Source organism: Hemicordylus capensis, chromosome 16 (genome assembly GCF_027244095.1).
Source record: "Hemicordylus capensis ecotype Gifberg chromosome 16, rHemCap1.1.pri, whole genome shotgun sequence".
NCBI classification, from domain to species: domain Eukaryota; kingdom Metazoa; phylum Chordata; class Lepidosauria; order Squamata; family Cordylidae; genus Hemicordylus; species Hemicordylus capensis.
This window is the reverse complement of record NC_069672.1, coordinates 12,303,986-12,324,964: the sequence shown is the minus strand read 5'-3', so window position 1 is coordinate 12,324,964 and position 20,979 is coordinate 12,303,986. Positions and strand designations below refer to the sequence as shown.

Here is a 20,979-nt window from a genome sequence, read left to right as displayed (position 1 = left end):
AGCTGCATCCGCGGCGTCTCACCAGCCTCCTAGGAAGGCGGAGGCTCAACCCGGAGCTTTGGGACTCATAGCAAAGACACTGCCCCCACATAAGCCTTTTATTACTATTCATATCCGTATTCTACCTTTTGCCTCTGCAAAGAAAAGCACATACAATGACTAAGGCCAGCGTCGTCAACTCAAAGGAGAAAAGGCCAGCCGATCCATATTTCTGCCGTCACGGCCATTATACAGCAGGTGGAATTCAGAAACCTCTTCTTCCCAAGTGGGGACCTAGATTAGGGCTCTGAAATCTTCTCTTCCGCAAGATGGACATACAAGAGAGTCCTTTGCCTTGCTGCGGGCATCGGCCATGTTCTCCTCTTCCAGGGCAAACAGGCAAAGGGCTCTCTAATCCCCTCTGCAGCAGGGCAGACTGCCAGAGAGGCCTTGGGGAGGCTTTTGCCTTATTATGTATTATTATTATTGATTTGATTTCTATACTGCCCTTCCAAAAATGGCTCAGGGCAGTTTATTCAGAGAAATAACAAGCAAATAAGATGGAACCCTGTCCCCAAAGGGCTCACAATCTAAAAAGAAACATCAGATAGACACCAGCAACAGTCACTGGAGGTATTGTGCTGGGGGTGGATTGGGCCAGTTACTCTCCCCCTGCTCAATAAATGAGAATCACCTCGGCCCCTTTCTCCTGTCTCAAAACAAACCAGCAAAGGGCTCTTTAATCCCCTCTTCTGCACAGCGGACAACAAGAGAGGCCTCAATAGAGCTCTTTGTCTCGTTATGTACCTTAGTCACTTTCTCCACCGAGACAAATAGGCAAAAAGCTCTTTAACCCTCTGTCCTGCCGAGTATATGGTAAGCGAGGCCTTAGAGAGCCCTTTGCCTTATTATGTACCTTGGCCATTTCCTTCTTCACTGAATCAGACAGGCAAAGGACTCCCTAATCCCCTCTCCTATAGATAGAACATCAAGAGAGGCCTTGGGGAGCCCTTTGCCTTATTATGTACCTTGGCCTCTTTCTCCAATACTTTAACAAATGGGCAAAGGGCTCTCTAATCCCCTGCCCTGCTGTTAATAGCAAGAGAGGCCTTTGCCTTTTTTACATACCTTGGTCGATTTCTCCTGTCCTTACAACCCCTTAATTCTCACCCCGGCTGAAATGAAACCTCCACAATTGTCTTTCCATATGTTCAGAACTCTCCTTCCCTTTCTCATTTCCCCTGCTGCAAGACATCCGGACTGTAGGCTCCTTGGGGGCGGGGGCCTGCAGACTGCTTCCCTACAGTGATGGAGCCATACAAAATAATCGTTGTGAAGCATGAAGATAATCCTTCTGATGTTTGCCAACCCCGGCAGGTATATTGACCGGCCTCTGCTTCTGGAGGGGAAGAAATTTGACGTCCGCTCATATCTCTTAATCGCCTGCACGGTCCCTTACATGCTATTCTTTGGCCATGGCTACGTCCGTCTTACATGTCTCAACTATGACCCTAAGTCGGAAGACCTCATTGCTCACCTGACCAATCAGGTGAGTCGACGGAGACCTTGTCCGATCTGCCCAGGTTTCCTGGTGTGTGTGTTTGTATGTGGGGGAGATTTATTTCGGAGGATGGTTTTAATATTTGAATCTTTTAATGTTGTTTTTAAACTTGTTGGACTCAAGCAAGAGATGGTTGGGTCTCATTACCAACACTGAATTTAACATGCTTCTTACATGTTTAACTGTTTTAATGTTTTGATTTTGTTTTCATCTGTCTATCTATCATATTTCTATACTGCCTGATATGTACATCTCTAATAATTTGTGCTTTATTGTAAACCTCCCAGAGAAGTGTGTTTTGGACAGTATGCATAAATAAGTAAGTAAGTACGTAAATAGTGCCATGCCAGATTGTGTTTCACAAGAGGGCCTGAAGATGGTTCCCTGCCCTCAAGGCGCTTACAGTCTAAAAAGGAACTGAAGGTGACAACACCCACAGGTGATGCTATTCTGGGCTGAATAGGCCCAAATATATTGTATTTACCCAAATCCAAGACCAGGTTCCCCCCACGCTTTATAATAATAGAAATCTCTGTGTGTGTGTGTGTGTGTGTGTGTGTGTGTGTGTGTGTGTTTCATTTTAAATCCAGAGTCCTGTTCCTTTTGAGTAAATGCAGGATTAACCAGAATTTCACCCCTACTTTAAGGGGGCCATCTTAAATTCAGAGTCATCTTGGATCTGGGTAAAATAATACGGCAAACGCACTAGCGAATGCCAAGTGCCCATTAGGTTACCATCATGCATCTGACATCGACGCGCGGTGTGCAGCTCTAAAGGCACATTTGCTGTCTCTTTCTCACCCTCAGTATGTCCAGAAGAAAAGTCCCATGTACAACCACGTCAAAGAGGAGACCGTCTGGACGATGGGCCGCTTCAACACCTACGTCAACGAGAGGTTCCGCCCCATCAAAGGCTTGCCCAAGGACTGGGTATTCAATGGGTTTACTGTACGTTGGTCTCTTTCCTTCTCCTCCCCACACCTGGCACTGATCCACCTCTGGGGCAGGAGAGAGAGAATCCCCGGACATCACTGTCATCCCAGGGGACGGGTGCTCGAAAGGGTTCAGATCAGATCTGTGTTGCGGTGATTCACCGTCACACTCAAATCACAGCAACAAGAGAAAACCATCATCAGGGGCAAGCAGGGAATTGTGCAAACCATATAACCAATCTCTCAAACTGATGTGCTAGCAGTCAAGTTAGCCAGAGTAGAATTTACTGCCTTTATTGACAGACAATTTGTGAATTATACATGTGCAGAATTTAGCAACAGTTGCTTGAAATATATCAGAATGCTGGTCAGAAAGGATGAGCATAATAGAATAAGCATCAGTTCTTCTGAAGGTAGCATTTTAGATTGTGAACTCTTTGAGGACAGGGATTCTCTCTCTCCCCCCCTCCTTCTCTCTCTCTCTCTCTCCTTCCTTCCGTCCTTCCGTTCTGGCAGCGTCTCCAGTTAAGGTGGAGGGACTCTTGCCCAAAACCTCCGAGAGCAGCTGCCAGTTAGTGTAGGCATTCCTGAGCAAGCAGAACCAAGGGTCTGGCTCCGGAGGCAGCGTCCTTGGTTCTGGATGTCACCCAACCTGCCTGTGGTTGTGTGTCTTTCAGAAGAGAATGAAGGAGATTATGTTGCAGTGTTTCCAGGCGGTCAAGTCCAAGCTGGACTGCAAGCTGGGATACTTTGATCTCATCGGCTGTGACTTCTTGATCGACGAAGACTTTAAGGTACTGTGGGGTTGTGATGCTGGTTCCTGGCCTTCCTGGTGGGGCAGCTGGGGGCGGAGAGGAAGGGTTGGACCTGGAATGACAGAGTCACATTCTAAAGAGCGCCTCAGGCTCCCTGCAAGGAGAAATGGAAATTCAAAGAGGAATTGCCAGTTTCCTTCATTGGGGTCTAGGAAGCCGCCTTCTGCTGACTGAGTCAAGCCATTGGCCCATCTAACGCAGTAAGGTCTGCACGGACTGGCAGCAGCTCTCCAAGGTTTCAAGTTAGTATCTCTCCGAGGCCTACCTGGAGATGCTGCCAGGGATTGAACCTGGGGGTTCAATCAGCCACAGCAGATGCTCTACCGCTGAACTTCAGCCCCTTCCAACTACGGCCTCAGCACCGTTGAAATCAAAGCTCCCCGCTTCCAGATTCAGCGGCCCTAAGAATCTCCAGGTGAGGCTGGCAAAGACCCCCTGCCTGAGACCCTGGACTGTTGTTGCCTGTCAGTGTTGACAGCACTGAGCTAAATGGACTAAGGGTCTGACTCAGTCGGAGGCAGCTGCATTGATCCAGGCCGAAAACCCTACGACTGTGACACTACTGGACCATCACACAATTTCTTCATGATGTGCTCAAGTCACCGGTTGTGACCAGTAACCTGAAGGATGTTAGGCCACAGGCGCCACCTCTGGCGAGATGCGAGAACTACAGGGAGCCCCTCCCAGGAAGTCTCTTGCACCTGATAGGCTGGAGGGGGTCAGCTGATGCTTCCTGTCCCCTATAAAATCACCCAGGGTCAAGTAGCAACTGGAGCCAACCATGAGGCCTGTTCTGGCTGGATGCAGGTCTCCTTTATGCCCTGCCCTGCCTGATAGGCTATCCCTTATGCTTTTGACAGCTTCCCCGCAGCAGCTGATGCTTTGCTAAAGAGGAGGTTTGCCAAGGAGGACATGAGGAGCGGACTCTTAACGCGATGTGGCAGCTTGACGCGGCCCACAGCCCTGGCGCCGATCCGGGACTCCTCCCCACTTTCTATAGGCGAGGGGGACGTGAATAGCGAGGGGAGAATCCGAGGCGACGGAGTATATCCGATCTGTCACATCTCCCATTTCAACAGCAATTGCCTCCCTTCGGGGTCAGCACGCACAGCGCCAGCTGCGGAGAACGTACTTCAGACGGGAGGATCTGGTATCGCTCCATTGTAGTCGGGCCCTGAGCGGTTAATTAAAAGCGGTCGCTCCACAAACATGGCCCCAGAAGGCTTAAGCGAGCCTCTCCCTGTTTTCTTTTGATATTTTAATCTGTACGGACACACGATAGCACTGCGGAAGGAAAATAATGCATTCAAGTTATTGCTATGTACCTCTCTCGTATTCTACCCTCTGCCTTTCGATAAAACACATAGCCGATGCAGTTTGCAATCATTATTTGGATTCTTAACTCGTAGTCAGTGATCAGTCGAAACTGATATCCTCTTGGTATATGAGAGGCCAAACAATCAGGGAAGTGCTGAATGTGTGGTAAATGGTTTTGATGCTTTCGGAAGGGGCACGTTTCTTCCGAATTCCCCCACCTTCTCCCCATCTGCTCCTGCTATTTCATTGTATTGTCACCATTTCCCCCAAGTAGCATCTTCTTCCTGGGAATTGTGATCTCAGCCAGTCAGGGATCACATAACTTGCTCATGCCTTTTAACTTTCCTGACTGATAGCTTTATTACCACCATTCCCCTCAAGCTGTATCTTTTTTTTAAAAAATGCTGGTCTATGGGAGGAGAGCTGGTCTTGTGGTAGTCAGCATGACTTGTCCCCTTTGCTAAGCAGGGTCCACTCTGGTTTGCATTTGAATGGGAGACTAGAAGTGTGAGCACTGGAAGAGATCCCCCTCAGGGGATGGAGCTGCCCTGGGAAGAGCAGAAGGTTCCAAGTTCCCTCCCTGGCAGCATCTCTAAGATAGGGCTGAGAGAGATTTCTGCCTGCAACCTTGGAGAAGCCATTGCCAGTCTGTGAAGACAATACTGAGCAAGATGGACCAATGGTCTGAACTCGGTAGAAGGTAGCTTCCTATGTTCTGATGTTCTTCCTGGGAACCATGATTCCAGCAAGTCTGGGATCACAGCATGCTTTTTATCCTCCCTGATTGACAACTGTATTGTCGTAATTGTTCCTAAGCGGCATCTTCTTCCTGGGAATCATACTTCCAACCAGTCAGGGATCAAATATCCTGCTCATGCCTTTTCACTACTCTGACTGATGGCTGTATTGCTGCCATTTCCCCTGAAATGACATCTTCTTCCTGGGAAGAGTGATCCAGCCAATCAGGGACCACATAGCTGGTCCATGCCTTCGCACTCCCCTGATTGAAGGCTCTATTGCCACCACTTTCCCCCAGTTGTGTCTTCTTGCTGGGCATTGTGATCCCAGCCAGTTAGGGATCACATTGGAGGTCCTGATGCAACACAAACAGTCTAGGCACAACCAATATGTCACAAAGCCAATTGAGAGGGAGGGCAATGTTATCTGGATCATCATTGCCTTCACTCGTAACTGACAACACTCAGCCTACCATAGTCTAACTGACTTTGCAGGGTTGCCATGGAATAGGAAATACACCCCATCTCCTTAGAAGAAAGAGTCAATATATGTAAGAACATTTTCCTCCAGGAGGAAGCAAAACACACACCACCGATGCGCACGCCACCGATTCACCGATTCAAAAGAACAAAAATATACTGCTGTGATTGTGTGGATGCTGCCCCCTTCCTGGCCAAAGGGAAAAATGAGGGACTCCAAAGGCAAATCCTTGATGGGTCTTTAGTGCCCTCTAGTGGCGACTGTGAAATATTTCCCTTTTAGCAACATTTCCCTGCGAAATCTTCACTGAAACAGTTTCATCGCCATCTCGGCTTGCTTCTGCGGCTGCCAACCGACCAGGCAATATAAATCACATTCTTAAGTCTTTTGCTTCCAAGGAAGGAACATTGCCCTGGGGTGTTTGGTTTTTTTAAAAAAAATAAGGAATCTGGGAATGGAAGGGGGTTAAATATTATAAGAACATAAGAACGTCAGAAGCTGCAACTAGCTCAGAATAGTCTACAGCAGGGCTGCAGAACTCCGGCCTTCTCGTAGATGCTGGACTACAACGTCCATACTCCCTGATTACTGGCCACTGGGATGATGGTTGCTGTAGTCCAAAAACAGCTGGAAGGCCCCCTGACTGGCAGCTGACCTCTCAGGTTCCAGGCAGGGGTTTTCTGCCTTACCTGGAGATGCTGCCAGGGATTGAACCTGGGACCAAATTCAACATGCAGAGCAGATGTTCTGTCGTGGAGCTGTTTATGTGCCTGCTGTGCATATGAAGCTGCCGGCTGAGTCAGACCCTTGGTCCGTCGAACTCAGTGTGGTCTACACTGACTGGCAGCGGCTCACAAGGGCTGCAGGCGGTTTTCCCCAGCCCTACCTGGAGATGCTGCCGGGCATTGAACCAGAGACCTTCTGCATGTAAGGCTACCAAGCTATGACCCCTTCCTCAAATCATCCAGCTTAGTTATACTGAAAGGGAAAGGTCTTCTCCATGCAAAGCAGACGTTTTACCCCTGAGCTACCACTGGGTTATGGATGCTCCTGACACCCCTTTGAAGCTGCCGTCTACTGAGTCAGTCCCTCGGTCCCTCTAGCTCAGCATTGTCAGCACTGACTGGCAGCAGCTCCCCAAGATTTCAGGCAGGAGTCGCTCCCAGCCCTACCTGGAGATGCAGCCAGGGATTGAACCGGGGACCTTCCGTATCCAAAGCAGAGGCTCTGCCACTGAGTTTTGGCCAGATCCACCTACAGGAGGAATAGTAAACTAAGGAGATGTTGCAGGGGGAATAGGCCTGGCTCTGGTCGATAAGGCGAACTGGGCCGTATCCTGCTTCTCATGCCTCTCAAGAACGGGACGGTGTTTTACAGGTGTGGCTCCTGGAGATGAACGCCAACCCTGCTCTGCACACCAACTGCAGTGCCCTGAAGAGCATCATTCCCCGGGTGGTGAATGAGACGCTGGGTAAGCAGCAAGAGACAAAGGCCGGTTGTGGGATGTTGACTGGTGTGGCTCCCCTGGGAGGACTCAGGTTTGCCTTCAGAGTCAGATGCTGTGCTCGGGGAGAGCAGGGGAGGGTTGAAGAGCTCAGGATTGCCGGCACTGACTGGCAGTGGCACGCCAAGGTTTCGGGCAAGAGTCTCTCCCACTCCCACCCCTGCCCAGGGATGCTGCCAGGGAGTGGACCTATGGATGCACCTGAGGAACACGTGAAGCTGCCTACTGAGTCAGGTCCTGGGCCCATCTAGCTCAGTATTGCCCACACTGACTGGCAGCGGCTCTGCAAGTATTGCCCACACTGACTGGCAGCGGCTCTCCAAGGTTTCAGGCAGGAGTCTCTCCCATTCCAGGGAGTCTTTCCCTGCCCAGAGAAGGGGCCGTGAGACAGTGGCTGTAACCATTATTTGGCAAAGTGACCGCTGTGACCTGGAACAGGTATTCGCCGATGTTGACAACAGCTCCCAGCATCCCAAGTGGCAATGGTCTGTAGCTGGGGTTGATGGGAGTTGTAGTCAGCAGCATCTGGGAACCCCTGTACCAGGGAAACACCAGACTCATCTTCTGTTTGTGTCATTGACATGATAAGCCATCTAGCCAAAAGCAGGCTGCATACAAGGGGACGATTCAGCCCTTGTCGAAGCAGACAGCCCTTCAAAATGGAAAAAAAATTCTTGCTTAGCTTTCCACATGGTCGTGGGGAAGCTTTCATCAACAGCACACACCAGTTTCAGTCCAAAGTGGTACAGCCCCTCCCTAACTGAGGCAGGACTCTACCACATCTCAAAAACCAGTCCCGGACGAGCCTTCAAAAATGACACACGCCAGTTTCAGTTGGAAGTGGTACAGCTTTCCCTAACTGCGGCAGGACTCTACCACCAGACCCGGGGAGCTTTCAAAAATAACACACACCAGTTTCAGTTGGAAGTGGTACAGCCCTCCTTAACTGGGGCAGGACTCTACCACATCTCAAACCAGACCCAGGGGGAGCCTTCAAAAATGGCACACGCCAGTTTCAGTTGGAAGGGGTCCCCTCCCTGACAACGTCTTGGCCTCCCTGACGAGCAACTGCCTGCCTTTTCCTAGATCTGGCCTTCGAGATCTTCACCAAGAGCCAGAAGGGCCAGGCCATCCTGCCCCTGGACTCCGCCAGTCACTTTGCGCTGCTCTACAACGGGTCCAGCTTGGACCTCGCTCCACCGCGGATCACCAGGAGCCGGACTTCCCTCCGCTCTCTGAGGAGCCACCGGTCCCAGCTGGAGCTCACCAGCTCCACCAGTGGCTGCAGCGACGCCTCCAGCTCCAGTATCACCAGCTACGGCGGCAGCACCACCAGTTACGGTAGCGGCACCAGCCGCCTTACGGACAAGCTGATGCCCAAAGCTTTGGAGAAGACCCTCAAGGTGGAAGCCAAAGCGGACCCCCCAGGCCTTCCTGAAGGGCTTCCCCTTCCACCCAAGGGGACCCCCCGGAACCCCTTACCCATGCCCCAGATCCAGATCTCCATCGTCCCCAGCCTCTCCAGCTGCCCTTCAGTGAAAGCCGTCCTCCGGGGCCACCAAGTCAGCAGTATCGGTAGCCAATATATCATCAAGCCCATCCTGGCCTCCTCTGAGAAACTGGGGTTCTCCAAAGCCGAGAGTGGAGATGACCGGGGCAAGATGGCCGTGGGGGTCCCCATGGGCATCGCCTCCAAAGACAGGTCCTACTCCTCATGGTTCCAGCAGATGTTTGGGAGCAAGTTCCATCCAAGCAGCGGAAGCGGCTATGGGGCAGGCCTCCCCCTAACCAGTTTGCAGATGGTCTCCCTCCATCTCCAGTCCAACATCCCCCCCAGCCTCCCCGAACTCCAAGACCTTCCAAAATCATCCCGCCAGACCACAACTCACGCCAAGACAGAGGGCGGCAAGGCCTTGGCATTGGCCGTCCCTCGGAGCTGCAGCGACCCACTCCCAGAAGATAAAAAGGTCTCCCACCGTGGCTCGTAAACTGAGATCACTTGTGTATTTGAATATCACCGCTTCTTTTTCCTATAAAGGACAAAAAAGAGGGGAGGAAACCCACCCCTGATGTGTGGCGTGTGACGTAATTTTAAGAAACGGAATCCTCTTCCAAAAAAATATCTGGGAATATTCTTTTTAAAAGGGGTTGTTTCAACCATTCGATTCAAGGTTTAATGCGGGTTGCCAACGTTAGCGTGATTGAGAGAAACCATGCCAGGGCAGGAATCTCAGATTCATCTCTGTCCAGAAACCACTCTGGTGTGGGTTCACACAAACATGCTAATGTCGGTAGCCCACATTAAACGTATATTCAAACAGTCGTCTGAACAAAGCTGTCCATAACTTCTCTGACACCCAAGTTCCGGTTGTCTTGTGATTTATTAGGATCCCCAGGCTTTTCTGGGGACAGGTTCTGGATTTTCATATGCCATCATATATAGTCAATCCAGAGTTACCCTTTCATGAGGCAAGGTGAGATGGTGGCCTTGGGTGGCAAATTCTTGGGGTGGCAGTGGAGTGGACCTCTCATGAAGCAAGGTGAGGTGGTGGCCTCGGGTGGTGGGTTCTTGGGGTGGCAGCAGGGAGGCAAAATGCCCCAGAACCACGGCCACGGTGGGAGCTCTTTGTGGGATTGGTCTGACCCTTGCACATTTTGCAAAGAGAGCCTCTCCTCACTTCCTTCGCACAGCTTGTAAGAAGCATGAGGAGAGGAGAGGTGGCTACTGGTGTCCTTCTCTCCTCCCTGATGGCAAGGGTTGGTTCAGAAAGGGGGCTGGCCCCCATTAATGGTGTGGGGTGAGGAAGAAGGTGACCTTAGGACTATCCCTGAGTAGATCTTTCCAGTAATATTGCAAAAACATCCCTTCCTCTCCTGCTTTTACAGTGTGGTACTGTCAACATAGATACATACTAGGGTGCATCTCGTTGTCTTCTTCATGCATTGATGCTGGGTGCTTATATGGCTGGTTTTATACCACAGGAGGAGTTGGGCAGAACTAGAGCACACCCAATATTTTGATGACATACCAATGGGAGAACTAGAGCACACCCATTATTTCGATGACATACCAATGGGAGAACTAGCGCACACCCAATATTTCGATGACATACCAATGGGAGAACTAGAGCACACCCTTTATTTAGATGACATACTAATGGTAGAACTAGAGCACACCCTTTATTTAGATGACATACTAATGGTAGAACTAGAGCATACCCTTTATATCGATGACATACCAATGAACAGAGGTTCTGAGATGTTGTTGACTACAACTCTCATCATCCCCAGCTGCAGTGGCCTTTGGCTGGGGATGATGGGAGTTGTAGTCAACAACATTGGGGCATCCCTTTTACAGGGGGCACTGTAAAAAGAGATTGAAGACCCTCACCATTACCCTCACCTCTGTGGTCACTCTGGATATCTCTACTCAGACCATGAGGTCTGGTCTTTCCAACCGGAGGGCTTTACTTTCCTCTTCGGAACAAATGGAAACATGGGATGAGACCAAACTCCCTTCTTCTGTGTCAGCCCCCTGGTCCATCTAGCTGAGTATCAGCTGCACTGACTGTTAGGAGTCTCTCCTAGCCCTACTTGCAGATGCTGCCAGGGGTTTAAATCTGGGACCTTCTGCTTGCAAGGCAGATGCTCTACAACTGAGCGAAGCCTCCCCCTCAAAGGTGGCATACATGGGTCTCCTATCCAGACACTGGCCACCCCAAGACCTGCTTAGCTTTAGCCAGTGGGTGTATCATCTGACCTTAGACCATGTTTCTGGTAGGAGCCCAGAACATGGACAGTCCAGAAATTGTACAGTCCAGAACTTGGGTGGTCTGGGACATGGGTGGTCTGGAACATGGGTGGCCCGGAACATGGCGGCCCAGAACTTGGGCAGTCCAGAACTTGAGTGGTCTAGAACATGGACTGTCCAGAACTTAGGTGGGAGTAGTAGTAGTAAGTTTATTATGGTCCTTAGACCAGCTTAACATTTAAAATAATACATTTATAATTTACAAAATATTCAAGAACTTAGGTGGGTAAAACAGCAACTGTCTCGAAGTGTTGAGCAAACGTTTCAGTGGAAATTGACCGACAGGAGAAAGGTGAAATATTTCCTCAACTTTCCGTGCTATAGCAAAGCTGCTGTTTCGTAGAGGAACAGATCTAGCCGCCCCTTCTGCTGAACGGGGGGAAACCCAGGATGTGAGTCAGTGGCAGCATTTCAAGGAAGTCTCTGTTAGTTGCAGCACAGTTCAAAGAAAGAGAAAGTTTCAGGTCCTGTGAAATCTTCCTACACACCAAGCCCAATTTAGGCACGCCACCAGGCTCACCAACTTCCGAGTGGCCTAAATTTGCAGCCGCGAAAGGAAAGTATTTTGCGAAGGTAAAGTGTTTCTTCATAACGAACAAAGGAAGCTGTCTTATACCGAGTCTGGCCCTTTGTCCATCTAGCTCAGGATTGTAGACACTGACTGGCAGCAACTTTCTAGGGTTTCTGGCAGGAATCTTTCCCAGCCCTACCTGGAGATACTGCCAGGGACTGAACATGGGACCTTATGCATGCAAAGCAGATGTTCTACCATTAAGCTATGGTCCCGTTCCCTAATGGGACTACCTTATAGTGCTCATCTGTAGTTCCCCATCCAAATGCAAACCAAGGTGGACCCTGCTTAGCAAAGGGGAGAATTCATGCTTGCTTCCACAAAAAAGGCCCTCCTCCACAAAATTAAGGAGTGAGACATTTCTCAGCTCACACCTAAGGGACATGGGGGGGGAACCTCCTTCTTGTAGATGTGGAGGAGAATATTCCCAAACCACTGTTGTTTTCCCTGAATATTCTTCACCTGGAGGGGAGGAGAACACTGAAGACAAGCTGCAGATGTTAGACTACAACTTCCATCAACCCTGACTATTGGCCACTGGGGTTGATGGGATTTGTAGTCCCCCTCCAGCCATTCAGTTACTGTTGGATTCCAACTTCCACCATCCCTGATTCTGACTATTGGCCACTGTGGCCGGGATTGATGGGATTTGTAGTCCAACCTTAGCCCTTCAGGTACTGCTGAACCAAAATGCCCTCAACCTCTGACTATTGGCTCTTGTGGCTGTGGATGATGGGGGTTGTAGTCCCAAGACAGCTAGAGGGCCGAAGTTGTGCAGCCCTTGCTTAAGAGAAAAATCCTTTCTTCCTGAAAAGTTAGCTGTTGTGTTGAAATAAAAAGGCCCTCTTGAGAATTTTGGGTAATAGTCTCAAATTCAGTAGAAATTCCCCAGAAGTCCCCTTCATGTATCCTATTCTCTCCCTGACAATTTCTGGAGAATATTTTGAGGTTTGCAAAAAGGAAGCACAATTCTGGGTGAATTCATCCACTCTGCTCCAATTTCATCTCATTTCATTTTTATTTTAAAAGTGATTCTTATTCAGGGCTGGGGAGGGGGGAGGGGACGCTGCCCCAGCCACGAAAGCAAGCATCCTCTGATGATGCGTCTCGGGAAAAAAGAAAGAAAGAAAGAAAGAAAGAAAGAAAGAAAGAAAGAAAGAAAGAAAGACCCTCCGATTTCCTGAGGTGGACAAACAGGAGCAGCCTGACAGAAGAGAGCCTGGAAAGGAAACTTGAGGTATTGGGGGGGGCATGCAGCAGGGCCCCAGATCACCCCCACCCCCAGATGCAGATTGGGAAGCAAACCAGCAAGGGGAATCCCGTTCAAATCACCGCCTTGTCCCTGGTGAGTGAAACGTCTCTGAGTTGATAGCAAGCAAGAGAAAAAGCTCTTCCCTTAGAGTGGTGGTTGCCAACCTGGGGGCGGGGGGGGGGAGGAGCGACCTCCAGATGTTGCTGAACTACGATTCCCATCATCCCCAGTAGCAGGGGATGATGGGAGTTGTAGTTCAGCAACATCTGGAGGGCCCCAGGCTGGGAAGCACGGCCCTTGAGAATTAAGGCAAGCCGTTCTCTCTGAATTAGATAAGTACTCTGTGTGTGTGTGTGTGTGTGTGTGTGTGTGTGTTGGGGGTGGGGGGATATGGGGGTGTGAACCATCCATCTAGAAATAAGCTGGCTAATTGACCGGTTCTTGGGCTGGTTCAACAGGTAAATTGGGGGGGGAGCTGGTTCAACGTGTTTTGGCAGGTAATCAGGCCTGAAAAGCCAGAAAACTCCAGTTTCTGCCAAGATCCCTCATAACCCACCAGCTTCTTCTATGCTCTTCCTTCCAAGCTCCTCCCACGGACCACTAGCGTCTTCCAAGCTCCTCCCACAATCCGCCGGCTTCCGCCTCCTTTTACCCTCCAGCTTCCATTCTGGCTCCAACCCACCTGGTGTGGACATTTCTGCTTCCCTCCTGTGAAAACTGGAGTGGAAGTGTGGAGGGCGGCTTGCCCCTGGTCATGTAATTGAGGAACGAGGGTCGGAAGGCTTGAGAGCCTTCCCAGAATCCTCTTGGGCAAAGCAAGAGGCCAGTTCACAATGCAGCCGCTGGGCACGTAGAACAGTCAACCCGGGGCAAAGCCTCTCGGATAGGCCCATAACCCACAAAACGCAGCCCTTTTCAAGGCAGCTTGTGTGTCCAGCAGGGAGTCACCTAGAGGTGCTATAGATGTGCCCGCGCTTTCAGTGCGCTGGTAAGTTCAGTGAGAGCTCTCCTGCCATCTTGTCCCCGTGCTCTTCCTCTGGGAACTGGCAGCTGAAGGAATCTTCACGAAGATGCTGAGACTCCGGGAGGTTGGAACCGCTGACGATCTCGGGTTCTATGGAGACAAAGGGACACACACAAGTTAAGCTTCCGGTCCTCATTGTGCCTAGTGGATGGGAACAAATATTCCTCTTAAGTCTGAAATCTTGATTTCGACATTTGCCAGCCAGATGCCTCCATGTCAGTCCGGAAGATGGTCTTCTCCTATTTCTCCCCCAACTCTCATACACCACCACGCAAACATGGTTTGCATACGAGGAAAGCTGGTCTTGTGGCAGCAAGCGGGACTTGTCCCCTTAGCTAAGCAGGGTCCACCCTGGTTGCATAATGAATGGGAGACTTGGTGTGTGAGCACTGTGAGATATTCCCCTCAGGATGGGGCCACTCTGGAAAAGAGCACCTGCCTGCATGCCTGCAGAAGATTCCAAGTTCCCTCCTTGGCAGCATCTCCAAGACAGGGCTGAGAGAGATTCCTGCCTGCAACCTTGGAGAAGCCGCTGCCAGTCTGGGTTGACAATACTGAGCTAGATGAAGCAAAGGTCTGACTCAGTTTGGCAGCTTCCTTTTCACGCCACAATCCTCTGTAGCTCAGTTGGCAAGCCCCTGGCTTACATGCAGAAGATCTCATAAGAATGTATGTATGGATTGATGGATGGATGGATGGATGGATTGATTTGAAATATGTAAAGCCTGCCCCTCCAGGACACTACTGGCTGCAACATTTATAAAACAGTTGCACTGTAAAATCAGACCAATTAAAATCAGCCCAACAAAGCTAAACCAGTTAGAAATCCAAGCTAAAACCACAATCAGAATGACACATCTTAAAAATTCAAATTAAGTTGTGTTTAAAAAAAAAAAAAACACAGACACTGAAAACTAAGCATTGTAAAAACAAACAAACGAAAGATCGTAAAACTAAAGATAAGCAACAGGTGAAACATTAAAAAGTCTCTTTAAGAAGATGCATTTTTAGTTGTTTTTTAAAAACACTGAGGGAGAGAGCAGGGCCAAGCTCTTCAGGGAGGGTGTTCCAAAGCCGAGGGGCCACAACCAAAAAGGCCCTGCCTCTAGTTCCCACCAACCAGATCTCTGTCCATGGCGGGTCCATGAGCAGGGCCTGAGATGATGAGCAGAGGGCCCTGGCAGGTTCATCTAGGATGGCCATAAGAACATAAGAAGAGCCCTGTTGGATCAGGCCCAAGGAAGCCTATCTATTCCAGCATCCGGTTTCCCACAGTGGCCCACCAGATGCCTCCAGGAAGCCCACCGGCAAGAGGTGAAGGCATGCCCTCTCTCCTGCTGTTGCTCCCCTGCAACTGGTACTCAGAGACATCTTTCCTCTGAGGCTGGAGGTGGCCTGTAGCCCTCAGACTAGTAGCCATTGATAGACCTGCGCACCATGAATTTATCTAAACCCTTCTTAACGCCATCCAGGCTGTTGGCTGCCACCATATCTGGTGGCAGAGAATTCCATAGGTTGATTATATGTTGGGTGAAAAAGTGTTTCCTTTTGTCAGTCCTAAATTTCTTGGACATTTCTGTTGCAAGCCTTTGCCTCTCCAGGTAGGCCTGGGAAAGACCCACTCTGGAGGGCGGAGGCTGCTGCCAGTCCGTGCTGACCATACTGAGCTCCACAGACCAATGGCCTGACTCGGTTTGATGTGGCATGCCAACGGATCCAGCTACGGATCCCACAAGGCATGCTCCCTGGGGAGCTGTGGAGGGGGACGGCAAGACCCTCCTCGAACGGTACTGACCTTTGTCGATGGGGAACTTCTCCGCCTTCTGCATCCAGGTACAGACAAGTAAGCAGAAGGTCATCAGGATGAGGATGAAGATGCCTGCAGCCGTCAGGACAGCCAGGACGGTGGTTAACGTGGAATCTGAGGGGGGTAGGAATCGATCTCATCAGGCAGAGATTCTCCAACTGTGTTGGAGGACCCATTTTTGGAGAATGAAGCCGCCCTGTTGGAGGCTTCCACCAACGTGATGGCTCCATCCCACACAAATCTTTCAGTCCACGAAGACTGATGCTTCCACATACGTGCACCAGGATGGATCTGAGGCGCATGGATTCCCCTACCCTGAGAAGAGATGTCATGCTAAGGAGAGAGGCAGAAGTGGGGCACCCGGATTCTTTCTGCAGCCTGCCCAAGGCCTGAGAGATTTGGGGAGATCTCAGGAGCATCTCTGAGCATCGCTGAGCATGGACCAAAAAGGGACCCTCCTAAAACTCCACACTCAATGTGCCTCGTCTCCGGTCGAAGATCTGTTATCAGCATCCAGACCCCCCTTTCAACTGTATGTTGGGAATCAGAGGAACTTCCCCACGGCCCCCTCCAGAATTAGCAAAGAGGTACCTGGTTGTATAATGACGGTGATGGGATCTTGGCCACACTGCACATTATGAGTCCGGTTCCCCGGCTGAAGACATTTCAATCCTAATGTCTTGCAGCTAAGAAGAAAGGGAGAAAAGTTACTGAAGGAGAGGAGAAAGAGACGGGACCCACGCTGGAGTCAGGGGTCTGCCTGGCCAAGCAGCCCCCGCGGAGAAACCCACTGTGGATCCGGAGGCCCCCTCTGAGGCGCTTCTTCTTGTGCTGGTGGCAGGTGGAGTTTGTTGGGGGTCATGGCAGCCACAGGGGGCAATTTCCCCAGGGCTCCCAGAAGCAAAGAGAGAGCTCCGGCCGTGAGACCATGACGTCATGACAATGACAGAGAATGCATTGTGTGTGACTTAGGAGGGGTGTCGCAAAGAAGGGGTGGATGAGCAATTAAGTAGGTCGCGCTCGCTTCAGACCTTATACTGTCCCAGAGCAGTTCAAGGTCATATTGAGAGAGAGAGAGAGAGAGAGAGAGAGAGAGAGAGAGAATGGATGGATGGAGGGATGAATGGATGGATGGATGGATGGATAGGTAGATGGATAAATTGATAGGTAGATGGAGGAATAGATAGATGGATGGACAGAGAGATGGATGGATGGATGGATGGATAGATAGATGGAGAGAGAGAGAGGGAGGGAGAAGGAAGGAAGGAAGGAGGGAGGGAAGGAAGAAAGAAAGAAAGAAAGAAAGAAAGAAAGAAAGAAAGAAAGAAAGAAAGAAAGAAAGAAAGAAAGAACAAGCAAGCTTTTAAAAGAATCTCGCCTGCACCATGAGTGGATAGACAGATGGGTGCAGAAAGAGAGGAGGACAGATAGACAGATGCAGAGAGAGACTTACTCTATCCAAGGAGTGCAGCATCGGTTCTTTGAATCGGAGTAGGTGCCATTGGGGCAGGGTTTGCACAGGAACCTGAAGTCGAAGCTACCTAGGATAGGAGAGGGAAAGGGAAGGGAAGGGAACAGATTGATGGTTTGCTAGGGAGCATATCCTAAGCATGCTTTAATGGAACAGTCAGCAAAATGTAGCCAGATACCGAATTCCAGTAAACTGTCTAGCATTGTTCCGAGGAGGGCTGCCGAAAACAAAAGGGCAGTCGCCCTGTGATATTCCCAGAATCCCTCCAGGAAGGACCCCGCATTGCGATATCGTGCCACAGTGTGCGGGAACATGGTGGGTAAAGGAGGTCACAGGGACATGGGAAGGTGCAGCAAACGGAGACTAGCTCAGAATGCTCTACTCAGACTGGCAGGGGTTTGTTGCTCTTTCAGACGGCGGTCTTTCCCAGCTCAGGGCAGCCTGCACTGACTGGCAGCGTCTCTCCAGGGTATTTGATGGGGGTCTTTCCCAGCCCTACCTGCAGCTGCTGCCAGGGATTGAACCTGGGGCCTTCTGCATGCAAAGCAGATGCTCTGCCACTGAGCTATGGATGCACCAGATGAAGAAATCAAGCTGCCGAGCTGAATCAGACGCCTGGTCCATCTAGCTCAGTATTGTCAACACTGACTGGCAGCAGCACTTCAGGCAAGGGTCTTTCCCCAGCCCTACCTGGAGATGCCAGGAATTGGACCTGCCTGGGCCCTTCTGAATGCAAAGCAGGAGCTTGACCACTGAGCTCTGTCCCCAATATACATGAAGCTGCTTTCTGCTGAGTCAGACCCTCGGTCCATCTAGCTCAGCTTTGTCAACACTGACTGGCAGCAGCTTTCTCCAAGGTTGCAGGCAGGAGCCTTTTCCAGACTTACTTGGAGATGCTGCCAGGGATTGAACAAATGCAAACCAGAGGCTCTGCCAGCCGAATGCCACTGTGGCCATGGATGATGGGAGTTGTAGTCCAACCTCATCTGGAACCCCGATTTGAGGACCCCTAGCTTATTGGAATCCCATAGACACAGGAAGACAATTTGACATGCACTGTGTTAGAGGATCTAATCCACGCAAGGCGGATATCGAATGAATGAATAAATAAATAAATAAATACCTGAACATATTAATTCTTCGCCTGTTTTGCATTCTGGGAGTTGTCGGCATTCGCTGCACTGTTTGTTTGCACAACATTTGCTGGGACACGTGCTGGAGTCCGCTGGGATTTCGCAACGGGGATTGGACGGATCACCTGTCAATCAAGGAAGCATGGGTGAGACCAGGTCAGTGAGAAAAGTGATTGGGTTGCCTCCAGATTCATTCCTCATGACTAGATACCATTGAGATCCAGGGGACACAGCCATCACCACTAACCACAGCTGAAATTTAACTTGAGGCTGAGAATGTTGTCCTGAACATGTCCACCAACACCCAGACTAATCAGTCTGGATGCTGCCCATTATATTTTCTTGCTCCTACTACGATCACCATTCATTCCCATCGCAATGTCATAGGAACACGGGAAGCTGCCTCATACTGAGTCAGACCTTTGGTCCATCTAGCTCAGTATTGTCTGCACAGACTGGCAGCAGCCCCTCCAAGGCTCCAGGCAAGAGTCTTTCTCAGCCCTACTTTCCCAGCCCTACCCTCCGATTTATGGCCCTATCCCCTAAGGGGAATATCTATCAATGGCTACTATTCAGAGGGCTGTGGGCCACCTCCAGCCTCAAAGGCAGGATGCCTCTGAGTACCAGTTGCAGGGGAGTAATGGCAGGAGAGAGGGCACGCCCTCAGCGGCATCTGGTGGGCCACTGTGTGAAACAGGATGCTGGACTAGATGGGCCTTCTTGGGCCTGATCCAGCAGGGCTGTTCTTATGTTCTTATCTGACAGGGCTCACATGTCGTCTCCCATCCAGATGCAAACCAGGGCAGAGACTGCTTAGCAGAAGGGACCATCCATGCGTGGGACCACAAGACCAGTTCTCCTCCCCATAACTGATGCTCTCTCCCTCTCTTTAACACCAACACGATGAACTCTGGCTGATTAATTGAGGACGCAGGGCTGTGTTGGCGAACACATTCACAACAATATTCCCGATTTCAAGTTAAAATTCAACCATGCTTCCGTTGTCAAAGGTGCCGAGGAAGGGCGCCAACTAGCTTGCAATATGATCTTGGAAGCGAGGTCTCAAATGCCAAGCTTTGGCTAGCGAAGACAGAAAATTCAGAAAAAAAGAGACCCTTGGAGCATAAGCAGAGTGCCAGTTGCTCTCCATTGCTGTATAACCACCCTCTTTCCCTTGAAGTTGGGCTGTACAATGGCCCTCCTGCAGATATCAGACACAACTCCCATCCCTGACTCTTTGCCACAGTGGCAAGGGATGATGGGAATTGTAGTCCAAACAGAGTTGCCCGGTGGGGGTGGGAGGGGAGAAGTCATGCAGTCCAGCAAAGGATGAGAACTTGTGGTCGCAAGCATGAATGGCCCCCTTTGCTACGCAGGGTCCACCCTGGTTTGCATTTGGATGGGAGACTATATGTGAGCACTGTTAAGATATTCCCCTCAGGGGATGGAGCCACTCTGGGAAGAGCAGAAGGTTACAAGCTCCCTCCCTGGCAGCATCTCCAAGATAGGGCTGAGAAAGATTCCTGCCTGCAACCTTGGAGAAGCCGCTGCCAGTCTGTGAAGACAATACTGAGCTAGATGGACCAAGGGTCTGTCTCGGTAGTCAGCTGACTATATTCCTATATTCCTATCATCCAGCCTTAATAAAACAGTGGAGCTTAGACCAACCTTCGAGCCTGAGGGACATGGAAACGCAGCATGGAACTTACTCGAAGGATGCATAGAACTGCAGATCCTGGAAGCACAGTTCATGCCTGGCTGGAGTCCGCTGCTTGCCACAACCCCTAGCACCACAGACAACGAGAGAATCATGAAGCAAACCACACCAGCTTCCAGTCTAGGATGAGGGCAGACGTCCATAACCGGCATCTTCTCAGCCCTGCTTTCTCCCCCTCGTCCTGCTCTCTACCGCCGTCTCGCTCCTCTCGCCACATTTTGTTCCAAAACCACCCACGCTGTAGCATACGTAGATCAGGCCACGTGGCTTCCTGCTAGGTGACTCGGGCCTTAAATAGACTCTAGGGAGAAGCATCCGGTCTGAACGAAACAGAAAGTCGAGGAGACCAGGCCGTGAGGAAGTCGGGGTCCTGTGCCATCAACGGTGTGGGCATCCTCAAATGAATGTCACCCAATTAAAAATCAATTGATCGATTAATTTGGCAGGGCATCGCCGCTCTTTGCGGGGGGACCTGCTTTATGTCTGATGGCAGGGGCGGTGCCACAGGGAAAGTCCAAGGGGCTAGGAACTCTGCCTGAGTGACCCCAGCACACTCTGGGAACTCCGTAGTTCCTCTTCCTGAGACTTCTTTTTAAAGTCAGTTTCTTGAGACGGTTGGGGTGATAAAGAAGATTTATCGCCTCTTGGGGAGATAAAGAAGATTGTGACATAATGATGTCTGCATAAATGTGTGCATGAGTCTAAATAAATGGCCCAAAGAAGGGGGAAATTGTTCCTTTTCCTTTTTTTAGATGAGGCATGCCAAGTGGCACCACCTTGGGAGAGGCATTCCCTCCAGTGTGAAACTGGGGAGGATGCCTCTTCTCAGGCAGTTTTAGAAAGGAGGGAAGTGTAATTTGATTTTTA

At 50.3% G+C, this 20,979-nt stretch overlaps 2 protein-coding genes across 8 annotated transcripts in view; one reads left to right on the top strand and one right to left on the bottom strand.

Moving 5' to 3' along the window:
• TTLL10 (tubulin tyrosine ligase like 10) overlaps positions 1 to 9,387 on the top strand; it is a 130,617-nt gene extending 121,230 nt beyond the window's left edge. For all 7 annotated transcript variants that reach the window (XM_053280920.1, XM_053280922.1, XM_053280921.1 and 4 more), the window contains 5 exons: positions 1,357 to 1,528; positions 2,348 to 2,488; positions 3,150 to 3,266; positions 7,200 to 7,293; positions 8,413 to 9,387. In XM_053280920.1, the coding sequence (XP_053136895.1) occupies positions 1,357 to 1,528; positions 2,348 to 2,488; positions 3,150 to 3,266; positions 7,200 to 7,293; positions 8,413 to 9,314 (1,426 nt within the window). In that variant the 3' untranslated portion in view covers positions 9,315 to 9,387. The remainder of the gene's footprint in view (positions 1 to 1,356; positions 1,529 to 2,347; positions 2,489 to 3,149; positions 3,267 to 7,199; positions 7,294 to 8,412) is intronic.
• A 4,425-nt stretch (positions 9,388 to 13,812) lies between these two features.
• TNFRSF18 (TNF receptor superfamily member 18) lies at positions 13,813 to 20,237 on the bottom strand. The gene is made up of 6 exons (XM_053280618.1): positions 20,105 to 20,237; positions 18,386 to 18,520; positions 17,245 to 17,332; positions 16,383 to 16,477; positions 15,780 to 15,926; positions 13,813 to 14,074 (listed from the first exon to the last, which is right to left on the bottom strand). The coding sequence occupies exons 1-6, from the start codon at positions 20,205 to 20,207 to the stop codon at positions 13,938 to 13,940; spliced, it is 705 nt and encodes a 234-aa protein (XP_053136593.1). The 5' UTR covers positions 20,208 to 20,237; the 3' UTR covers positions 13,813 to 13,937.
• Positions 20,238 to 20,979: the final 742 nt, after the last annotated feature.